Source organism: Achroia grisella, unplaced genomic scaffold (assembly GCF_030625045.1).
Source record: "Achroia grisella isolate CSIRO2021 unplaced genomic scaffold, CSIRO_AGI_Agris_v1 utg149, whole genome shotgun sequence".
Lineage (NCBI taxonomy): Eukaryota > Metazoa > Arthropoda > Insecta > Lepidoptera > Pyralidae > Achroia > Achroia grisella.
Genome location: NW_026712644.1, coordinates 1,176,911 through 1,201,246, shown reverse-complemented (window position 1 = coordinate 1,201,246; position 24,336 = coordinate 1,176,911). Strand labels below are relative to the sequence as shown.

The window sequence follows — 24,336 nt, the reverse complement described above, 5'->3', positions numbered from 1 at the left end:
TGTATTTACTAGAACAGCGTGTACTGTAAGGCAGTATTGAGTTAACTTAGTTTTGAAATTGAGTGAACTTTACTAGCTGGGATAGATTGCATCAAGTGACTTCATAACAAAATTTATGGCGGAATTCTAGAGTAATAGATCGCTGTCAGACGATAAACTAAAAACAAACTGTGTACGCTACTTTTGACATACTTTTTTAAAATAATAATAATAAAAGGGTATTTATTTTTATTTATTTATATAACTTTAATGCACACAGAACAAAAGTAACAGTACATTTGGCGGACTTAACACCATGCGGTATTTTCTACCAGTCAACCATAGGTGGTACAGAGAAAAATTGTTGGCGGTGCAAAAATAATTATAACAAAACAAAATCAAGGCATAAAAAATGATATAATAATATTTATACTATTACATTTACAATAATACATAAATATAAACATATATAAACAAAGAAGGAATATATAATATGATATACAAATACATACTCATACACAATACATACACAACTATCTGACAGTTACACCACAGAGAATAAAAAGAAATATATAAGGTAAAGTGAAACGAGAGAAAAATAAAATAAATAAAAAAAAAACAAATTTACGAATTTAGATAGTAGTCCCACAGTTTACGTTTAAAAGAAAATCTACTCGTGGCGGTCTTGATATTAAGGAGTAAGTCATTCCAAAGTTTAGTAGCCTGAACGGCGAAGGAATAGTGGACGAAACCAGATAGATGAGCTGGGATATGGAGTAAGAATTGTCGAGTTGAGAGAATATTGGGTATTATTGTGCATAAAAAATTACGAATAATAAATTTTCCATTATCGCGCGGCAACACCGTTGCCTAGCCACATGTAGGGAGAAGGAATTACAAGCCTGTCATTCGAGACCGAATCGCTTACTTGTATATACATAATAATATAATATAATATGATTTATTTATTTCTCCTCACAAACATGATGGCAACAATACATGTAGTATTTTTTATAGTAAAATACTTAAATTTATTATTTTAATCGATTTGCTGCGAGGAGCTGGTGTCTGAGATAGGCATAACCTGTAATACAGATCACCAGGCCCCCAACCGAAAATTGATATAAGTTAAACAAATTATGATGCTTATACTACACTAAATAAACGTACGTTATCATGTTATGCCCATGATACTCATGTATTTCCTACAATTAATTTTAATAAAATATAAAAAAGTTGTTTATTCCTTTTACATCTAGCTCTACAATGATGTATTAGATGACATTATGAATACATCTGCGGTGATAAATTAATGATTTTAATATTTAAAATTCTAATCAATGAGTATAATTGCATTAAAGATATCACGTTATCATGCGATGCCCATGATACTACTATAGTTGTTTATTACTTTTAAAACAGGCTCTAAGATATTAGATAATATTATGTATCTACGTATTAAATTAATTATTACCAAATTTAATATTCATAATTAAAATTGTAACAATAGGGATAGCAGCACTACGGATGTCACGTTATCAGGCAATGCCCATGATACTACTGCAGTTGTTTATTACTTTTAATACGAGCTCTACTATATTAGATGATATTGTGTATAAATCTAGTATAATAAGTACATATTTAAATAGAAAAAATATATTTATATATTTGTACCAGTTAGCAATTATACTATCCATAACACAAGCTTTAATTAACTTAATTTAAGTCTGGATGGCGCTGTGTGAATTGTCATGAGATTATTATTAATATCATCTAGATTGATAATTGAATTATTTCAATATTTAACATTCATAATTAAAGTTCTAACAATAGGTATAACACTACAGATATCACGTTAGCATGATATCCATGTTACGACTACAGTTGTTTATTACTTTTAAAACAGGCTCTACTATATTAGATGATATTGTATATACATCTACGGCATTAAATTAATTATAACAAAATTTAATATTCCTAATTAAAATTCTAGGTAACCGTATTGAATACAAGTTTCTAATTAGTCGAGTGAATTCTATTATATTATTCTCCTATTCTGAGTGGCGATATACATTCACAACAAAAGGTATTCATTGTGTTATATATAAGTTAATTTACTTAAAGTACCTAAGTTATTCACAAACAAGGCGGCTTATAACAGAGAAGCCTCCGAATGCCTTTAAAACTTCAGCATCCGTTGACATTACAAATAAATGATTATAATTTTAATTAATGGGTATCATAACTTTGTAAGTTTGGACTTACCTGAAGTGTACTTTTAACTGGGTTAATTGATGGTCCCGTAATGATTTCATAATAATAATAATAATAAAGTACAAAGTACACAGATCTAGCAATAGAATTAAAAAAACAATGGAAAGCACACACCATCCACATAGTACCCATAGTTTTGTCATCTACAGGAGTTATACCAAAAAGTCTGAACAAACACCTAGACACGTTGCATATCCCCTCCTCTACAATAGACCTATTACAAAAAGCCGTCATACTAAACACATGCCGAATAGTCAGAAAATTTCTATCTTCATCACATAACTCATCCATGCTTGGCTAAGGCCCGCGTGTTTGAATATATTACCCCCGTAAAAAGGGAGATATAATAAATATATATATCTATATATATATATGTAATAATAATAATACTTTATTTGCCAAATGTAGGTAAACAATAAGGTGTTAAAAATATGTTGTTGAGATCCGTACATTGACCTCGTAAGAGGTGTGCAAAATTTCAAATTGTAGGTACAATTAATGTTTAATGAAATAAAATTACTGTACTACGTCATCATACCGATAGTCATTAATCAATTGTCTTTACGTCAATGTATCAGTCAGGAAATCACCAACCGTGTAGTAAGTTTTACCAATCAGTATATTTCTAAGAGCAGCTTTAAATTGTTGGATAGTACCAATAGATTTTAATGCTCTTGGAAGATTATATTATTAACCTAGTGGTTTACTATCCTAAAGAACGTAAAGATGGAATTCGCGACAGTTCTTGGTCGCGAATTCCAATCTGGCAGATACCAATACCATTGACCTCCACGCGGTTCCCCCTGGAAACCATCGTGTTAAAATCCTGGTGAATTTGTCACGATGGGCTAACTGACCTGACCTCATGCTCATCTTATCATCCTCCACTGGTGCCCCGCCAGCGTAAACCGTTAGCGCAGGCGGGTGCACCATTCCATTATCATCCACAAAAAAAAAAAATACCATTGAGTGCTCCACGCGGTTCCCCCTGGAAACCATCGTGACAAATTCCTGGTGAGCTTGTCACGATGGGCTAACTGACCTGACCTCATGCTCATCTTATCATCCTCCACTGGTGCCCCGCCAGCGTAAACCGTTAGCGCAGGCGGGTGCACCATTCCATTATCATCAAAAAAAAAAATACCATTGAGTGGGGCGAAGGGGACAGTTAGTAATGTGGACTAATGATCCCATTGCTAGCAATGTACCATGTCAGGTCGGCCTCCACGCGGTTCCCCCTGGAAACCATCGTGATACATTCCCGGTGAATTTGTCACGTCGGGCTAACTGATCTGACTTCATGTTCATCCTATCATCCTCCACTGGTGCCCCGCCAGCGTAAACGTAAGCGCGGGTGGGTGCACCATTCCATTATCATCTTTTAAAAAAAAATACCATTGAGTGCCAATTTATCTTTCTGTATGACTGTTTAAGAATGGAACCATTGATAATAACAATGATAATTGGTATGTGATGATGCGGCTCGAATGCTCAGATTGTAGGTGATGTTGCGGCTCGAATGATACATGGTAGGTGTTGATGGCTTCAGCAGATTACGGGGTGAATAAATGTTAAATATTACTAGCTGTCCCGACAAACGTTGTTTTGCCTTAAAATAAAATAAAAAAAATTAGGGGTGGACTACCCCTAACATTTAAGGGGATGAAAAATAGATGTTGGCCGATTCTCAGACCTACTCAATACGCTCACAAAATTTCATGAAAATCGGTCAAGCCGTTTCGGAGGAGTATGGGAGCGAAAACTGTGACACGAGAATTTTATATATAAGATTATAAATTACAAATTACGATGAGTGAACAAATATACATTAGATCGATCGAATAGATTTTTGAAGTCTGTACGTTACGTTGCGTATTGAAATTGGATGGGTGTGCGGTACAATCAGAACGCTCCCTTGCGTTGCGTTTTGTTGCTGCTTATACACGACGTAATATTTCAGGACAATTCACACAGCGGTATCTAGTCCCAAGCTAAACAGAGCCTGTGGTGTCAGTACTAAAACACTGATAGATACATATATTATTGTAAATACATATATAATATACATAGAAAACACCTAGACCGATACAAACAGTCATACTCATGGATACAAATGTTTGCACCGTGCGAGGAATCGAACCCGCGTCCATTGAAATTAAGGCGTTGTGCTTTAATTCTAAACCACGGAGATTATCAACAAATCAATACTTTAATTTAGTTTTTTTTGTACGAATTATAAGAATAGAATAGTATTTTAGAATAGAATATTCTATTCTATTTTAAAATTTATATGGCACTGAAATTACAGAATACCAGAATAGAGCACCTTAATAATCATAAATGAAACGATAGAGAGATTGCTTTTAACAAAATTGCAATAACATATGCTGGTGGTCACTCTATTCTTACAAATTTGAACACGAGCTGGGTTTTTTGTCAGTTCTTCTCAGCTCGAAAGAATTCTGAACTGACGGTAGATATGACATGTCATAAGACTCTGTAATAGACCTACCATACATTAATAAAAATATTTTGATTTGATTTGATTTGATACCACGAGTGTGGCAAGGCGATATAATCTCATCTGCATACATATATATATATATATATATTATATACATATATTATATATATGTAACGGTATCGACTTTCTACCGCCCGTCAGTTTCACGAGCATGGCAAGGCGAAGTAATCTAGCTCACATATCAGGTAATGGTATCTAGTGGTACTTGTTATCAGGTAACCTGTCTGAAATACCAATTTCAGTCACAAAAAAAGAACAAATTAAAAAACTTCAATGCTAGTTCCCTAAATATTTTATCAAGCTGCCAATTTTTTTGTGGCAAAATATGTACCTATACGCCCACACGGCCTGTCGATGAATTACAAGCTGAAATTTAACTTTGTTTAAAATTCTACGCTAAATATTTTGTACTGTAACGCCTTATCGTGGTCTGCCACACGTTTCTAATTTGTATTTTTTCTATTTGAATTATTCTTTGTATGTTATATTATTTTTTCAGACATGTAGGCATTGTACACAAGAGCATGAAAAATGTCAAGAGGGAACATTACATACGACAAAATTAAAGAGTGGAAACTACGCTCAAAAGAAATAAATACAATCTTTTGCATGTATTTTATTCAGTGTAATTAATATATCTATGTTTTTTATTATACTATTAGTGGGTTTGCGCTTGGTCTTACCTCATCTGATGGGAAATGATGGTTAAACCTAGGATGTAGCGCGCTTACGCAGAAGATATCTATTCACCATAGACTTGAAGAATCTGGGATTGTATTTCTCCGGGAACACGAACGCTGGAAGTGTGTTCCACTCTTTGGCAGTGCGGATTAAAAATGACGATGAGAACCGCTTGGTGCGAATATGTGGAATTTCGACGACGTAGGGATGAAGTCCTACTATTCATCGTGTGTTAATGTTAATGTTTAATGTTAAAATCGAATTATATTATTATATTTTTTAATTATTACGTTTTACAGCTCTGGATACTAGTTCTTTTGAACTCAACCCAAACAAGTGTAATAAAAACTTTATTAAGATGAGTTACTAATAAAGAAATATTATTTATGTATTAGAACCTACACTAAAAAAGTAAATAAATAAAGTAATTTTATTGCAGATTTTAACTAATAATAATTTTTATTTACTATTCAACATGTTGAATAATTACTAGATATCGTTGATTTGTCTAATATCTATTTCTAATTAAATCTTATTGCGTAGTTCATATTTTGACTCTAATGAATTAGTGCTAGTTGGTAGTTTGTATTCACATATTTTAACTCAAAAATGTAAAGCTATTCAAATGAGCGGTAGATTAAAAAAAAGTATGACTATTTAAAAGTGCAAAAATTTAAGTTTGTATAAAAGATTTTCTATTCCATTAAAATGTTAAAATAATAGCAACACATTTCTAACACGTATAAATCGCCTCAGTTTTGTTGTCCGTACTCCCTCTAGACATTTACTTGCTCTGCGGTAATACGTGAACATGTCAAGCACATTTTGTCCTCAACATGGCCGCACCTCGGGGGGTATAATTTTCCTGGAAAACACTGTATTTTAATTAGGTATGTTACTAACCAAATAATTATATATTTACTCTTTATATGCTCGGATGAAATATCATACAAAGTTTTGTAAATTAAATTACATATCATATTATGTAATTATATATATTTACTTAAGACTTCATTAAGATAAAATGTATAAGGATATACAAAGGTCAAATGTACTATAATATAATGAACGTGTATTTTCTCTAATCTCTTTTATTCTGTTGATATATTACATTATATTATAATGAGGTTGTTATATTCTTAATCTGATTCATATGTAAGTTTTATTTTTTTAATATAGAAACACGCGTTTAATTAACTTTTGTTTTCTCGTAGAAGTTATTCTGATCCTATGCTTACCGCGACTGTAATAATAAATGGGGTAGTCAGAGAGTGGCAAATACCATTGTCTTATTAATTATTAATATTATAAATGCGAAAGTTTGTGAGTATGTTTGTTTGTTACTCTTTTACGCAAAAACTACTGAACGGATTTTGATAAAACTTTACAGTAATGTAGCTTATAAATCAGAATAACATACAGGCTATACATTTCACGCGGGTGAAATCGCGGGCACAGCTAGTACAAATAAAACCCTAAATTATTAACTTAATTATTATATTAATTCAAACTTAGAATTTAAATTAATTATGGTCGAATTTTGACTACTGTACAACTACTAGAGTAATCAATTAAATCAAATCTAAATATCTCTATTCATCTAGGTCTATTACAGACTCCTATGATATGTCAAATCTACCAACAGTTCAGAATGCTTACGAGCTGAGGAGAACTGACGAGAAACTCAGCTCTTATTATTTTCAAATAAGGTTGTACATGTTTAGAAAATACAGATTCATTTTTTAATTAAAATTTGGGAGAATACTGACCATTAGCATATGCTATTACAAGTTTATTAAAAGCAAATAGTCTATTCACAGTTCGAAACCCGAACAGACCAGTTCCCACAAGCAGCACCCGTTCACGAATATGACGGATAAGTCAGCCATCATTGCACTCAACCATATTAGAGGGAGCATATATGCTCCCTCTAATATGTTGAGTTTCGATAGCTTGTAATAGCATATGCTAATGGTCAGTATTCTCCCAAATTTTAATTAAAAATGAATCTGTATTTTGTAAACATGTACAACCTTATTTGAAAATAATACGAGATACCCTGCCCATCACGCCGCCACAAGTCTGAACTTTATAGCGAACATGACGTTCCAAGTAACTCCACCACGTTATTTACAGTATAGGCTGTAATGAAGAACTTAAGTGGTTCCTAAATGAGATGGTGGGTCAGATTATTGTCGCTTCATATAAAAACAAACGATGTCAATATAACTACTGTCTCGTATAACGACAACGTGTGAGAACATAACCATGGGCATCGTAATACTAATTGTAAGATGCTTACAAAATGGGACATATAATTAGAAGAGACATATATGTGAATTATGAACTATATATATATGAATAGGACATATATATTATCGGAATTATTTTATATATGAGCACCCAATATATCGACGCTGTAACAAATGACTGTCGACCCGCGATGAAAACGGTTCTGACGGCGTCGAAATATCGTGAGTTCTTGTATAATTTTAATATGGTATATAATATATAATCATAACATTGTCGATTATATTCGTACCAAGAGTAACCTGACATTGAGGGTAACGCAGCTGAAGTCGAGTCACGTACGTTTGTGGCCCTGGTCCCCACCGACTTGCTGCCCACCTTCATGAAAGAGGACTACTGGCCGAAAGGTGTGGTGTATCGGTGCTACCGTGGCACATTGCCGTCTTCAGTGCCGTGATCACACAGACAATATCAATGTATTAGTTTTTAAATATTATATTATATGTATGTTAGTCTATAAGGTATTTATAATATGAGCCTAGTTACCTGAAATAAATGAATAAATAAAAATAATCTATACTAGTATTAAAGCTGAATAGTTTGTTTGTTTGAACGCGTTAATTTGAGGAACTACTGGTTCGAATTTAAAAATTATTTCTGTGTTGGATAGTCCATTTGTCAATGAAGGTTTTAAGCTATATAACATTGCGTTACGACCAATAGGAGCGGAGCTGCAATGAAAAATATTGCAAAAGGTCGGTAAATGAAACGCAGAGAGAGTTGCGCGGGTCAACTAGTAACATACATATAAACTCCTTTGTTAACATTATTTCTAATTAATATACCTAAAAATGTATTTAAGTGCAATAAATAATATATAACTAGTCTGGCCATAAATAATTTTACACAAAAACTTTTCTTTTTTTTCAACTTTTTAGTTATTTTGAATTTGGAAGACGTATATTATTTTAAAAACTTCTTTTATCAAGACCAAACAGTATAATCAATATTCGTAACCCGTTCACGAGTATGACGGATATGTAACTTGGTAAAATAGATTTGATACACTTACAATTCCATCTCCAATATTTCTGATGACACACGGAAGCAAAGCAGTGGATCCAGTCTGCGAGGTTACAACCGTATTATTTTCAGTGCCGAAGTGTTTCTCAGGAGTGTTGTTATACAGATCTTCCAGAGGTGGAAAGGTGACAGTCAGCTCGTTGTGTTCAGGCTTCAGCGTGGGAGATGATGATGAAGTAGGTGGTGATGATGAGCCTGGAATAAAAACATTTGTTATTTTATTTATAGGAAATAGCAAAAAGGTTAGTCGACATCACAGAAGACCGAAGAGCTGGCAGCTACCTCGGATAAAGAATTAGTTTTGCTATTTAAAGGGGGAACGCTGCCAGTATCTTTGGAACCTTGCTTAAGGGACTCCTTTTAATAATATATTTTAATAATAATAATAGTAATCTCAGGACAATTCACACAGCGCCATCTAGTCCCAAGTTAAGCTATCTAAAGCTTGTGTTACGGGTACTAGATAACTGATACAAGTACATAGATAATTTTTTTTCATAAATACATACATATTATACATAGAAAACACCCAGACCCATCCAAACAATCATACTCATGAATACAAATGTATGTGCCATGCGAGGAATCGAACCCGCGAACATCGGCCGTAAAGGTGTGCTAGATCGCTAAACCACTGAGGTCAATTTTAGTTATTATATTTATATTTTTTAAGGTTTTTAGTTTTAGGTTCATTGTTCTAGTATATTTTTATTAGACTTACATAGTGAAGTTTTATTTATAACATGGTAATACGTCATGTATGTAATTTTAAGTGCTTTTAGTGTATGATAATAGAATAGTGCACCCACCTGCGCTAACGGTTAGCGTTGACGGGGCGCCAGTGCAGGATTATAAGATGAGCATGAGTGGTCTGGTAAGTTAGCCCATCGTGACAAATTCACCAGAAATTTGTCATGATTATTTCAAGGGGGAACCGCGTGGAGGTGAACCTGACATGGTTACATTGCTAGCTGTTGATCCTATTGATCAACAGTCCATATTACTAACAATCCTCTTCCCTTCGGGAAAAAATATTATTACCACAGGGAACATAATTTTACATATAAATGCTAAAAATTTTACGTAAAATGTCCTACATGAATAAATAATTTATGATTTTATTTCATTTGGTGTACTCAAAAGGCCGAAAGGTCATATTCTTTGATTCGATAATGAAGTTACAAGTCTCACTACTTCTAACTTCGATGTAAATATAGCGAGGTGGCTTTTAATTAATACGTACTAGCTTACAAATTAAATGAAAATATAAAACAATCTAAAAATATAAAGTTACCAAACTCATTTAATATTACAACAAGCTACAGAATTTGGTAAAATCATATTAATTTCCGGGTGGAATTAATTTTAACCCATTTGTGAGATCGTTTTGGGGAATTAATTAATTCTTGTGGCGGGTTATAAAGAAACGCTTCCTTGCTCCCATCGGTCAATATTCATCAACAATAATTTAGATTAAGTAGAAATTTACTACAAATTCAAGTAAACAAAACATTCATTGACGACCTTGATAGTCTAACGGTTTAGCACACCGCCTTAGAATAGAATAGAATAGTATAGAATAGAATAGAAAATCATTTATTCAAATAAACTTAATTTAAGCACTTTTAGAATAGTCATAACAATTTGTTTTTTATCTACCACTCGTTCGGAAAGCTGTCTCATCACAAGAAGAACGATCAAGAAACTAGTGTGTTGCTCTTTTAAATAATCCTTGTAAGTTTACATTTACAAGTCGAAACGTGTGAATACAAACTACCAACCAGCAATATTTTTTGAGTCAAATATAAATATACAATAATATTAAATCAGTCGTAGTGATAAGAGCAGACCAGTCCCTATAAGCAGCACACGTTCACTAATATGATGGATGAGCCAGCCATCACTGCGCTCGTCCATATTTTAGGGAGTCCAATGACAGGGCCCACCACGCCGCCACATGTCTGGACATTTTAGTGAGCATGACTACTCATTTCACTCGACCACGTCACAGCTACAAAGCTACTACACTACACAACTACTTCCGATGGTCGGGTTTAGATTCCTCATACGGTACAAACATTAGTATTCATGAGTATAATTGCTTGTACCGCTCTGGGTATTTTCTATGTATAATATGAAATTTTATAAAAATAAATATATCTATGTATTTATGCATCAGTTGTTTAGTAACACAACACCCATGGGGAAGGGGATTTCAAGTAATGGGAACTAGTAAATCCTGCAATATACCATGTTAGATCGACCTCCACGCGATGGGACTTGATAACGCATCTCATCATGAGAATCGTCAACTGAGATATTACTGTATTTGTTAGCATTTACCTCATAGAACTGGAGTCTGTTTTAAGTTAAAGTTTCTGTAATTAAACATTTCTGATTCCTGCGACACAAGCCTTGAGCTTAGTGCAGGGATTGCTGTTAAATATTATCTTGTTAAATACCCGTGAGAAGACTTGGCAAGCCTCTGTAAAGTATAAAAGAATTTCGCTTCCCATTGTCTGTCTGTACCTATGTATGTTTTGATCTTAAAAAACTAAGCGGATTTTGATACGTTTTTTTAATAGACAGAATAGATAGTGACACAAGATGAAGGTTGAAGCTATATAACATCTAACTACTGAGCAGTATAACCTATAGTCCACGCGGTCGAAGCCGCGGGCGGAAAGCTAATATATACATATACTAGCTGTCCCGGCACACGTTGTTTTGCCTTAAAATAAAATAAATGGGCTACCCCTAACATTTAGGGGGGATGAAAAGTAGATGTTGGCCGATTCTCAGACCTACTCAATACGCTCACAAAATTTCATAAGAATCGGTCAAGCCGTTTCGGAGGAGTATGGGAACGAAAACTGTAAAAGTTCTGTAAACATCTACGCATTCCGTGGCAACCAGTTATTAAGACAACATTATATACCTGAACTTACAGAGGATACTAATTGTAACTTCATAGTGCATGTCTTGTTGATCGCTCAATTAAAAAAAAATATTCATGTACTGCACTATTACGGCATTTTTTTTTTTATAAAATAATATCAAAAAGGCAATTTTTCATATAAGGGTAAAAGATTTTAAAATCTAAAATGCTACAATCTCATTTCCTCTGTTAAACTTCAAACTAATATTCTCTTTTTACATTCGTTGTTTGCTCAGACATTCCAAGCCAGCTCAATTTAACTCTGTTTAGCATAAATTGTATGATATCATTGTAGTTATTCAAATAATACTCTAGGAAATGCTACTAGTACACATTTTACTCTACTTTGTATTAAAAAACAGATCGTATTCTTGTTTTTGTTGTTATAATCGATGTCAATATGAAACGCATATATGTAGTGAAATTGAGTGGTATACAGTCATAAAATCTTAGTCGTTTAGAATGGCATCGCATGAGTGTTACAAACATACCATTTTAGAATAGCAACACACACAATAGGACTTGTTATAATCGTTTTCGAAAGGCATTTATGTAGTGAAGTTGAGTGGAATACAGTCATAAAATCTTAGTCGTTTAGCATGAGTGGTATAATCATAACATTTTAGTCCTTTAGAATAGCAACACACACAATAGGACAGGGGTCGCCAAGACCCAAGATCTGTTTACTATTGAAACCCTGCGATCTACCAATTACATACTTATTGAAATCTTAAATGAAACAGAATAGTTCAGTACACAATTATGTAGTATTTTTATTAAGGAGAAAACATAAATGTGAAAATTATTCTTAGTAACTATAATAGGTACTTTACCTTTATATTAGTGTGAGTATTGCATCTTCCACTGGTTTGTCAGTTGGAAATTGCCAACCTTTTTTACGTTTACATTGCGCAGTCTGGTCGATGTTTAAATTTGCAGATCAGACTGCGCAATGTAATTTGCGCTTGCCACGGTCTACTGGACTAACAGTCGTGATCGACTCGATAGGAGATTCTATAGATGTCTTATGATGACGTAATGTCCATCGTGTTGTTCATGTTTATAGGTGACGGTTACCACTTACCATCAGGTGGTACAGTGCAGCTTACTATCCATTTTACATGAAACAAACAATATTTGACGCAAACTTCTTAATTTTGTGAGAGCTGTGATTATAATTTCTTTTTCAGATTACTCTATTGCTGTGGTCGCAGCTGGTTACCTACAGCTTCACCACACGATAGTGTGCGATTGTAGATAGCACTCCAAATCCGCGGAAGGACTATGTAGCAGCTGAAAGCCAACTCCTGCCTGACGGATACGACTTTAGTCTGAGGACCCGCTAGGGGTTCAGGCCGTCGTAATTTCGACCCCCATTTAAATACGACTGGGGATCGATCGAGGTTTATAAATTTAAACGAGTGTAATTGGTAACTATCAAATGATTTATCAATCTATATGTTATAATACTAGCTATGCACGGAGTTTCACTCGCTTGAAATGTATATCCTATATATTATTCTAAAGTATAAGCTACTGTATGTTTTATCAAAATCTGTTCTACAGTTTTTGCGTGAAAGAGAAACAAATATCCATCCATACTCAGAATGTTTCGTGTTTATAATATTCATAAGACATTTCTATTGCTTAAATATTTATTTCGATAACTTTCATTATAATAATAATGATTTTAATGAAGACTATTTTCGGCCATCTAAAGTACTGACGTTATACAAAATCAGACCTTTTTATTAACAAATTGAAATACTTAATTATCAATTAGTCGAGTCCGAAGAGAAAAATCTTTACTCGAATTCAAAGCATTAATTAGAGCAGTATTCTGTTGTGCTGGTATAGCAAAATTGCGTTTCCCAGTTCTCGATGGGTGTTTGGTCCAATTGATAGGTGTCTAGCGAGAGGTTTGTTTAATGGATAAATGTTGAATGGTGTCCAATGGACCCTATCTGCCGCAATGGTATCATTAATCATATATATACATAGCCATGTAATTATGACTGATGTGAATTACGTGAGTCGATATATTTAACTTAAAAATAAAATATTACAAATTATAAAATAAGTCTATACTATCTAACTTATATTCTATTGACGACCTCGGTGGTCTAGCACACCGCTTTACGTCCGATGGTCGCGAGTTCGATTCCTCGCAGGGCACAAACATTTGTATTCATGAGTATGATTGTTTGTATCGATCTGGGTGTTTTCTATGTATAATATGTATGTATTTACGAAAACAAAAATATCTATGTATTTGTATCAGTTATCTAGTACCCGTAACATAAGCTTTAGCTAGCTTAACTTGGGACTAGATGGCGCTGTGTGAATTGTCCTGAGATTATTATTATCTTTGGACGAAGTTGGTACCGAATTGAATTGACAATTTTTTCATTTGAATATTAAGCAGCGGAAACACTACACTCGGTATCAAGTCAGCAGTTGGCTAGTGTGGCACTACGAACATGTGGAGCGCTGACTCGTCATTTCTGATGTTTTTTTTTTCGGACTGCTCTAATGCTTTTGGCCGCAGCTGGCCTTTACAGCTTCACCGGACGTTAGGGGGCGAGTGCAGATGGCACTCCAAACCCGCGGAAGGACTTATGGAGCGGCTGAAGGCCAACTCCTGCCTGACGGATACGACTTTAGTCTGAGGGCACCACTAGGGGTTCGAACCTCGGCTCAGGCCGTCGTAATTTCGATTCCCGTTTGAATTGGATGGGGGATCGACCGGAGGGGCGCCGGTGTGGAGCGCCCGGGCACGCGTAGGCGCCCGGTTGAATGCGCGATATTGTGTGTTTGAGGTCGTCGTCTTCGCCGGCGAGGACGGTGTCGTGTGTGTGTAAAAGTGGGTTCGGGGTGGAACGGGTGGGCCGTGGGCCTCGGGGGCGCTGTCGCGTATGTCGGATATTATTTCTGATGTATGAGCACAAAGTACAGGGCTGTGCTCTTCATCACCAATTACCCTATTAGCAATAGCTATAACGTATGTGTATAATTGTGTTGTACCGGATAAAGTTCAAAATCTAAATCAAAATATCTTTATGCATGCAGTAGGTAGTAGCATGACGGCCTCGGAAATCTAGTGGTTTAACATACTGCCTTACTTCCGATGGTCGTGGGTTCGATTCTATAAATATTCCTATCACTTGGGTCGCATTGTAATCGAGAATTGTTAGTGAGATTGGTAGGGTCGAACATTCGCTTTTATTCGCCGTAAATAGGCGACACGCGGCTCATTTGTCGTGCGGTGCGAATGTACTGCTAATATTTCTGCTCTGGATATTTGGTCTGCTTCACATTTGATGAATTGACGTTAAACAGTGTTCACGGAAGCATGCTCTATCTGCATGAACAAATAATTACGCGGTTATTGAATAACTATTAGTTTATTCAACTTTTTTATAATTTCATGTTATTAACCTATAATATAAAAATGTATCGCTGAATTTGTTGTTAAGCACATATCTCAAGAACTACTGAACCAATTTTGATAATTATTTTTTTAGTATATTCCTTGAAGTACGAGTTGGTGGTGGAGGTTGAGATACGAGGAGAAAAAATTAAAAAATAGCCTAAAATAACACTCTTCCGTTACCATAATAAAAAATGAAATTTTAATTTTTTATTGACTATTAAAATAGTTTTAGGTGTTTTATCATTATTATTTGTTGACATAATGCAATTATTTACTTTTTAACTTTCTTTTTTTATCTTATTAACTGACCAGGCGTCCCGAATACCAGAATAAGTTAAAAAATTACTAAGTTAATGAATCTACTGTTAGGCATTACGAAGTGCGCCGGGTCAGCTAGTTGACACTAATTACTTTGTTAATTGACCATTGTAACTGTGCATCTACTTTTTTATTTTTGTTATATGGGGATTTAATGTAAATAAAAAAAAATATCTATCCATCTAATAATATAAGTTTTAATTTCCGAATATAGTCAATTACAGTCATTACAGAGTGAAAACAATTTCATACATAAAACCTCATTAAACAGACCATTTGCAATACAATACAATACTTACAATTTATGGAATTAGGTATTATTTTCCGGAAAACCATTTCAATATTTAATATTATTTTGTTTAATTCCACTAACATTTATTCAGTTTCCGCACTGAATATTTGTGGTCTCACACATTTTTTTTATAGCATAGGGGACAAGCTTGCTCGCTTGTTGCTTGAAAAACCATTTCAATATTTAATATTATTTTGTTTAATTCCACTACTATTTATTCAGTTATTTATATTATATTTGTGGACGCACACATTTTTTTATAGCATAGGGGACAAGCTTGCTTGCTTGTTGCTTGAAAAACCATTTCAATATTTAATATTATTTTGTTTAATTCCACTATTATTTATTCAGTTATTTATATTATATTTGTGGTCGCACACATTTTTTTATAGCATAGGGGACAAGCTTGCTTGCTTGTTGCTTGAAAAACCATTTCAATATTTAATATTATTTTGTTTAATTCCACTATTATTTATTCAGTTATTTATATTATATTTGTGGTCGCACACATTTTTTTATAGCATAGGGGACAAGCTTGCTTGCTTGTTGCTTGAAAAACCATTTCAATATTTAATATTATTTTGTTTAATTCCACTATTATTTATTCAGTTATTTATATTATATTTGTGGTCTCACACATTTTTTTTATAGCATAGGGGACAAGCTTGCTCGCTTGTTGCTTGAAAAACCATTTCAATATTTAATATTATTTTGTTTAATTCCACTACTATTTATTCAGTTTCCGCACTGAATATTTGTGGTCTCGCACATTTTTTTTATAGCACAGGAGACAAGCTTGCTTGCTTGTTGCTTGAAAAACCATTTCAATATTTAATATTATTTTGTTTAATTCCACTACTATTTATTCAGTTTCCGCACTGAATATTTGTGGTCTCGCACATTTTTTTTATAGCACAGGAGACAAGCTTGCTTGCTTGTTGCTTGAAAAACCATTTCAATATTTAATATTATTTTGTTTAATTCCACTACTATTTATTCAGTTTCCGCACTGAATATTTGTGGTCTCGCACATTTTTTTTATAGCACAGGAGACAAGCTTGCTTGCTTGTTGCTTGATCACCGCCGCTCATGAGCACCCGCAACATCAGGGGAATTGCAAGTACCTTTTAAGAAAGAATAAGCTTCTTTCTCTTGAAGGTTTCAATATCGTATCGGTTCGGAAATAACATTGCTGGAAGGTGATTCCACAATGTAGTTGTGCATGGCAAAAAGATTCTATTATGCTAATTGTAGTGGAATTAAACAAAATAATTATATTAAGTAACAATACAACTTATTGGATTGTTCATCGATTTTAGGAAATCATTTATTTTATTATTAGTATTTTATGTAATATATATAGAGATTAATAATAATTGTATATGTGTTTATGTAATATTTATATACATATATATATGTATGTATTATTGTGTATTTTATGATAATGATATATTAGATGATATATTGACGGCCTGGGTGGTTTAGTGATTTAATACACCGCCTTACTGGTCGCGGCTTTTATTTTAGAAATTATAAAGTTAAATTCCACGCGGACGAAGTCGCGGGAACAGCTATTATAATAAAGATAATAATAATATTTTATGATAATACTATTGTGTTTATGAAAAATTATTATTTTCTAAAAGTATATATAATATATAATACAACATAGATGTCTGTGGGGACATCTGTCACCGAGCAGCATAGCGACACGATAAGAACCCCATATGCACTATACTTTACCATCATTTATCAAGTCGTAATATATTACACGAGATAGTGGTAGCATGATGTATGTCTGTTTCGCTAAACAATATTGTTTGTGTTCTGGATTATATGAATTCCTGATAACATTGTATTATAATAACAATAATTATTATAATATATTTATTTGCTTGCTATATGGTAATTTTGATCTTACAATATTAATATAAGTACACGACATACAGCACACAGTAGGGGTATGCAAATATTATTATTGCACTTTTAAATAGAGTAAACTTAATTATATACAGAGTGAGCAAAGGTGGACTTATCTCTAAAAGATATCTCTACCAGTCAACCTAACAGTGAGGCATAGTTATTAGTGAGTGGGTAACACTGGTGCAACTAACAATATAATGTTGAGAAATCCAAAATAAAAAAAAAACATTTAAAATTCAACAAATTAAAATGTTCTAATAATAATAATAATAATAATCTCATGACAATTTAGATCCACACAGCGCCATCTAGATCCAAGTTAAGCTAGCTAAAGCTTGTATTATGGGTACTAGATAACTGATACATATACGTAGATTTTTTTTGTAAATACATACATATTATACATAGAGAATACCCAGACCGATACAAACAATCATACTCATGAATACAAATGTTTATGCCGTTCGAGGAATCGAACCCGCGACCATCGGTCGTAAAGCGGTGTGTTAGACCTTAGACCACCGAGGTCATCAATGATTAAAAAAATGTTATGACTATTCAAAAGTGCTTAAATTAAGTTTATTTGAATAAATGATTTTCTATTCTATTCTATCGCAAGAAATGTAATGTATCCCAGTTGAGGTATATCAAAGTTAACAATACACTTTGTACCATATTTGAGGAATTGTGAACTTGCAAGTTACAAAAAAAAACCTCAGAATGGGTCGTGTTTACACCCACTTTGCTCTTTTGTTAAAAACGTACAGGTTTTTCTGTGGTTACGTCGAATTGTGTATGTGGTTGCACACAACCAGACAGTCTTAAATTATCTTGTTTGTGTACGACTAATCGCTGATCTAGTGAAGCGAGTCAACTATAGGGTAGCTAATTGCATTTAATACATGGTTACATCTCACAAGTGTGCACTCATTCAGTGCAGTTTGCACTTGATGAGTGCACACTAGCAATATATAAAACCGACAGTACCCACATTCTAAATATTGTTTTCTTTTGTATATATTATTGTTATTATGGTGCAATAAAGAATAATCTATACATATAAATAAAATTGAGTGTCTGTTTGTAATATTGAAATAGCCGTTTTTTACTACATGCATATGAATATAAATACGGTACATACACCAAAATAACGTTTATTATAATTTTTGTCTGTCTGTCTGTCGGTCTGTTCCGGGTAATCTCTGAAATGGCTGGGCCGATTTTGACGGAACTTTTTTTGGCAGGTAGCTGGTGAGTAATAAAGAGTAATTTGGGCTTATTTTTTTTTTTTTTATATTTCAGAAAAAAAAGTATAAAAATAAATTACAGCTAAGATTAAATTTTCAGCTAAGATTAATCGTGTACACATTTAGTCGCTCGTGTGCATAAAATCCTGGATGGAAAAGTATTTGTATTTTATTTCTCAGTTCCTTTGTTGTGTAACGAGCTAACTTTTGGGTGCTTTTATGAGCATGGCAGTTTAAGCCCTAAGAGAGTTTTATTAGGAAGATTCTCAGTTTGCTGAATTTCTAAACGCAGAAGCTAATATGTCTATATAACTAACTAGCTTTTGCCCGCAGCTTCGCTCGCGTTAATCTATAACCTTAGTCGTGGAATTTAACAAAGTCCTTTCTTAGGGGATGCCTACGTGATGTTTAGCTATAGACTAAACATGCTCATGAATACATTGTCACTGCGCGGGGATACGAACCCGCGACCATCGGAGGCGAAGCGGTGTGTTAAACCGCTATACCACCGAGACCCGGTTATGACTTATATAGTATACTAGCTTTTGCCCGCGGCTTCGCTCGCGTTTATTTATCCACTTAGGGGTGGAATTTATCAAAATCTTTTCTTAGGGGATGCCTACGTCATAGTAGCTTTATGCATTCAAAGTCTCAGCCCGATCGGATTAAAATTGACAAAGTTTCATAGAAATTTTCATCCCCTATTTTATCCCTTTGGGGGTAGAATTAATCAAAATCCTTTCTTAGAGGATGCCTACGTCATAACATCTACCTGCATGCCAATTTTCAGCCCGATCTGTCCAGTGGTTGGGCACTGCGTTGATAGCTCAGTCAGTCAGTCACCTTTGAGTTATATATATTTAGATTTGTATCTCCCAATTACTGTTGGAGTTGTTTAAGAAATATTTTCCAGTATTTTAAATATAATGAAGATTGGAATAAAAAAGAAATGAAATTTTATAACATCCGTATTGTACTTTTTAGTTTGAGTAATTGTACCCGCGAACATCAAAAGTTGCCGTGCCGGCAACTTTTGATGTTCGCGGGTTCCATTCCTGGTACGGTACAAATGTTTCTATTTATAGGACTGTTTGTAATGATCTTGATGTTTACTATGTATGTGATGTATACAAGAAATGTATCTAAGTACCTTACTTTTGATGTTCGCGGGTTGGATTTCTAGCACAGTACATATATTGTAATTTTTGTGTATGACTGTTTGTAATGTTCTGGATGTTTTCTATGTATATTATGTATGTATGTATAAGGGAAATGTATCTAAGTATATCTTTCAAATGTCTAGTACCCATAACGCAAGCTCGGATTAGTTTGGCGCTAGTTTGCGTGGTCTTTAGTTTGGGACTAAATGGCCTTGTGTGAATTGTCCTAGGTTATTATTATTATTCATTCTCTACTCTGGATCTATTCTGTTAAATATTTTGTCTATCTTGTCGTAACCTAATACAATTCACAAAGAAATCTGGTTGGGAGCCGAAACAGGTAAAACATTTTTTAACGTCTGGAATATCTTCAAAAGATCGTCATCCTGCCGGAGGGATGGTAAGGTGGTGTGTGGGATTTTTACCCACTAAAAACCACACGATGTACCTGCAAGCCACTATACCGGAGTTGGGGGTTCCACATGTGCATTCTACTATATTAACTGTAAATGGTACTACTTAGTTGTTCACTACTCGACTATCAAGACCTAAGTGTCCTATCAAATGTATTCTCTCCCCAGTAGTCTCTATTGCCCCACCACCAATGTGACATGGCATGCCATAGACTAGCCACAGGCAGAGGTATTCATTCTAGAAAGGTAGTCTAGAGAATATGGCGCTGCTATCTACACGGCATAACATAGTGGCGCCCTCTATCAACTTTCTTACGATTGCGGCAACAACCCACATTTTATTCCATTAATAATGGAGGCAGTATTTATAGCAAATCATGACAGTTCCAACCCGGCTCCGACGGTGACGGCCTGCGACAAAGTGTTGTAGGGCAGGTCCCATCTCGCTGAGGTTAGGGCGACCTATCTCGCCCTACTCCATTGTGGAGGAATGTGGGTATACGCGCACATTTCCGAGGCCATTTGATGGGGGGACTGCCTCCCTTAAGGCAGTGGGAGATATAGGGGAGGCGGAGTTGGTTACACCCCTGCTTCTAGGCCTGAGACTGAGGGACCTATGGCGATATATACAAGCAGATAACGTTTGTTTTCATTACAAAGAGATTTATACTAATATGGGTTTCAAAGTTACGCCGACCCCAAATAAATAGGATAAGAAAGAAGCAGATGATCATCCAGACATGTGGCGGCGTGAAGTGCCATTTAGCTCTCTAAAATATGGTAGAGCGCACTGATAGCTGGCTCATCCGTTATACTCGTGAACGAGTGCTACTTGTAGGGACTGATCTATTCTAATCAATACGACTGATTTACTCAACCAGTTGATCGAGTAACTAAATAAGTTAATATTTAATATTTTCTCTATTTGAGTATTTACTTGAATTAGTGCTATTCACACACTTTAACTTAAAAATGTAAAATAACATTAAAATTATTTAAAAGAGCAACACGCAAGTTTCTTGCTCGTTCTTCTTGTGATGAAACAGTTTTCCTAATAAACGGTAGGTTTAAAAAAATGTAATGACCATTCAAAACTGCTTCGATGTAACTTTATTTAATGAAATGATTTTCTATTCTATTCCATTCTATCATGAGATTCACAGTTAATATTGCATTAGCATCGTTCATAAGTGGCTAAAATGTCTTACATGAATAAATGAATTTTGAATTCGAATTATTAACCAGTGGAGGCTGTTACTTCGTGTTCATGTATATAGGCGACGGTTACTGTTTACCATTAAGTGAGCCAGCATATTTGCCATTCCAACTATATAAAAAAAACATAAAAATTCCGTCACCCTAAATTTAATTTGTTGTAACTTGTGAAAAATTCACAACTACGCAGCTAAGCTGTCGGACATGTTATTGCGCAAACTTTTTTCATCTATTACAGTATCTTCAAAATTAATGAATTGTAGTACTGAATATTACATTTTTAGATTACACGAGGCATCAAAGTCAGACAGCTTTCTCCTGAGATATAACGATTAAAAAACCTATCAAAGGAATATCAAAGTCAAATTAAGACAGTACAGTATTTGTAGCCTAAAATTACCTAAATTTATAGAAATAGAAATAGAAATAATCTTTATTCGAATTAACTCAGTATAAGCAATTTTGAAAAATCATATTTTTTATTCTACCACAGCCATTCGGAATGCAGGTTCATCAATAGAAGAATGAGCAAGAACTCATGTGTTACTTCTTTGAATAGATGTTTTATTACAATAATACGATTTATAATAATAATAATAATAATTGTTTTATTTGTTTTGGACGTATTACCCCCTAAAAATGGAGATATATAAAATAATAAAATAAATATAAATAATAATTATTAATTTTATTTTTCATCCAATGAAACTGTGTATATATATATATAGGTTCTTTTATTTATTATACATTATTGTTTATGAAAATCAAAGACTGTTGTCTGTTGACATATGTGAATTTATTTCATTTGTTTTTTATAATGTTTAAATATTTATGTACAAAAAAGTTTTTAAACAGAAACAATGAAATTTGTAGGTAAATACTTACATTTTTTATTGTTTCCTGGTAACTGAACTAAGTAGAAAATCGTATTTTAGCAAAGCACGAAGAATGTCACCAGCAATCAATTCAACTCAGATAAGTTTGTTACCTTTTTATACAGTTTTTAAAAATATAAATAGTGATAAAGTTTTTTTTGGTTGACAACCAAATTTATTTTTATTTAAATTTATTTATTCAGATAACAGAGATCCAATTTGTTAGTAACAATTGTACTTAGCCTATGTTAGTATATCTAAAATTACATATTATCATTTAAAGGCCCCCGTAACAATTTGGGTCCAGAAACAAAGTATTGGGCTGTCAAATTTATTGCACAGCATTTTCAGAATGCTGTTACTGCTGCCCCGCAGTCTGTGCAATAGAGAAGCGATCCGTTTGCGTCTGATGGCATACAGGTCGTCTGTTGATGCTCCTGCAAACATTGTGGATGCACTACAAAAACGCGGCAAACGCAACAACATTCTGAAAACATTATTGTATTGAACTCGCAGAGCGCTGTATGCCTGCTGTGTATAGTTAACCCACAAGCTGATCGTGTAGAAAGATAAGCTTTAAATGATGTTATTTTTACTTCAGTCGAACAGCGAGCGAACCTGCGAGACAACATATTACCCCTTACAGCCAACGCTCTGCGTTCACGTTCAATATCAGCGTTATCTTTCAGGTCGTCGGTAATAATATGTCCTAAATATTTAAATTTGGCTACTCTATTAATAGGCACACCATACAACATAATTGGTGGAATTGTAGGATTTTTACCACCTAAACCGAAAAACATAAATTCGCTTTTATTTGTGTTATATTTCAAGCCATGTTTCATGGTATACTGCTCACAAACATTTAACATTTTACGTAGCGCACTAATCGATGGACTCAGCAGCACCATGTCGTCAGCATAACTCAGATTATTAACGGCAATTCCATCTATGTAACAGCCAGCATGCATACTGCTAAGTTCAGCGATCAGGCTATTAATGTACACATTAAAAAGTGTGGGTGAGGATATACCACCTTGTCTCACCCCACACTCCAGTTTGTACTCATCTGAAAAACAATCCGCCCATTTAATAATGTTAATTTGGTTATCATACCAGTACTTAAATATTGTAACAAGTTCACTGGAAATATTTTGTCTCTGAAGCTTCTCCCACAGGATCTCATAAGATACCATATCAAAAGCTTTAGATAAATCCAAATAACAAGCTATTACAGGTGTTTTACGGTCTAAATAATACTTGACAGTGTGCTTCAAACAGTATATAGCAGTTTCAGTAGAAAGGCCAGGCTTAAAACCAAACTGAGCCTCATGTATACTAAGACTATTTCTCAGATGCGAGTTTAATAGACTGTCAAATATTTTCGCCAAGATAGTAGCTAGTGAAATAGGGCGATAATTATTTTTTTCACATATATTACTTGCCGTACTCTTTACGACTGGTACAACAATAGTTCTCATGAGTTCCTGTGGTAGATAGCCATGGCCTAGGCACAGAGAATAAAACATAGCCAGTACTCTGGGCAGATGACAGCCTGCATTTTGAAGATGTTCAATACTTAAACCGTCATGACCAGGTGATTTGCCCCTTTCCATATTATTTATTATATTTTTGACATCTTTAGAGGTAACATGTATATTTCGATGTGAAACCCCAGAAAAAATATTATTTTCCACGGTTGATGGCGAAGGCAAGGATAACAAAGGCGAA

General features: G+C 34.1%; 1 protein-coding gene across 1 annotated transcript in view; it reads right to left on the bottom strand.

The window, feature by feature from the left end:
• LOC131840708 (uncharacterized) overlaps window positions 1-24,336 on the bottom strand; it is a 61,621-nt gene that overhangs the window by 34,332 nt on the left and 2,953 nt on the right. Inside the window, exon 2 of the mRNA XM_059188898.1 lies at window positions 8,781-8,986. Within this exon, the coding sequence (XP_059044881.1) occupies window positions 8,781-8,986 (206 nt within the window). The remainder of the gene's footprint in view (window positions 1-8,780; window positions 8,987-24,336) is intronic.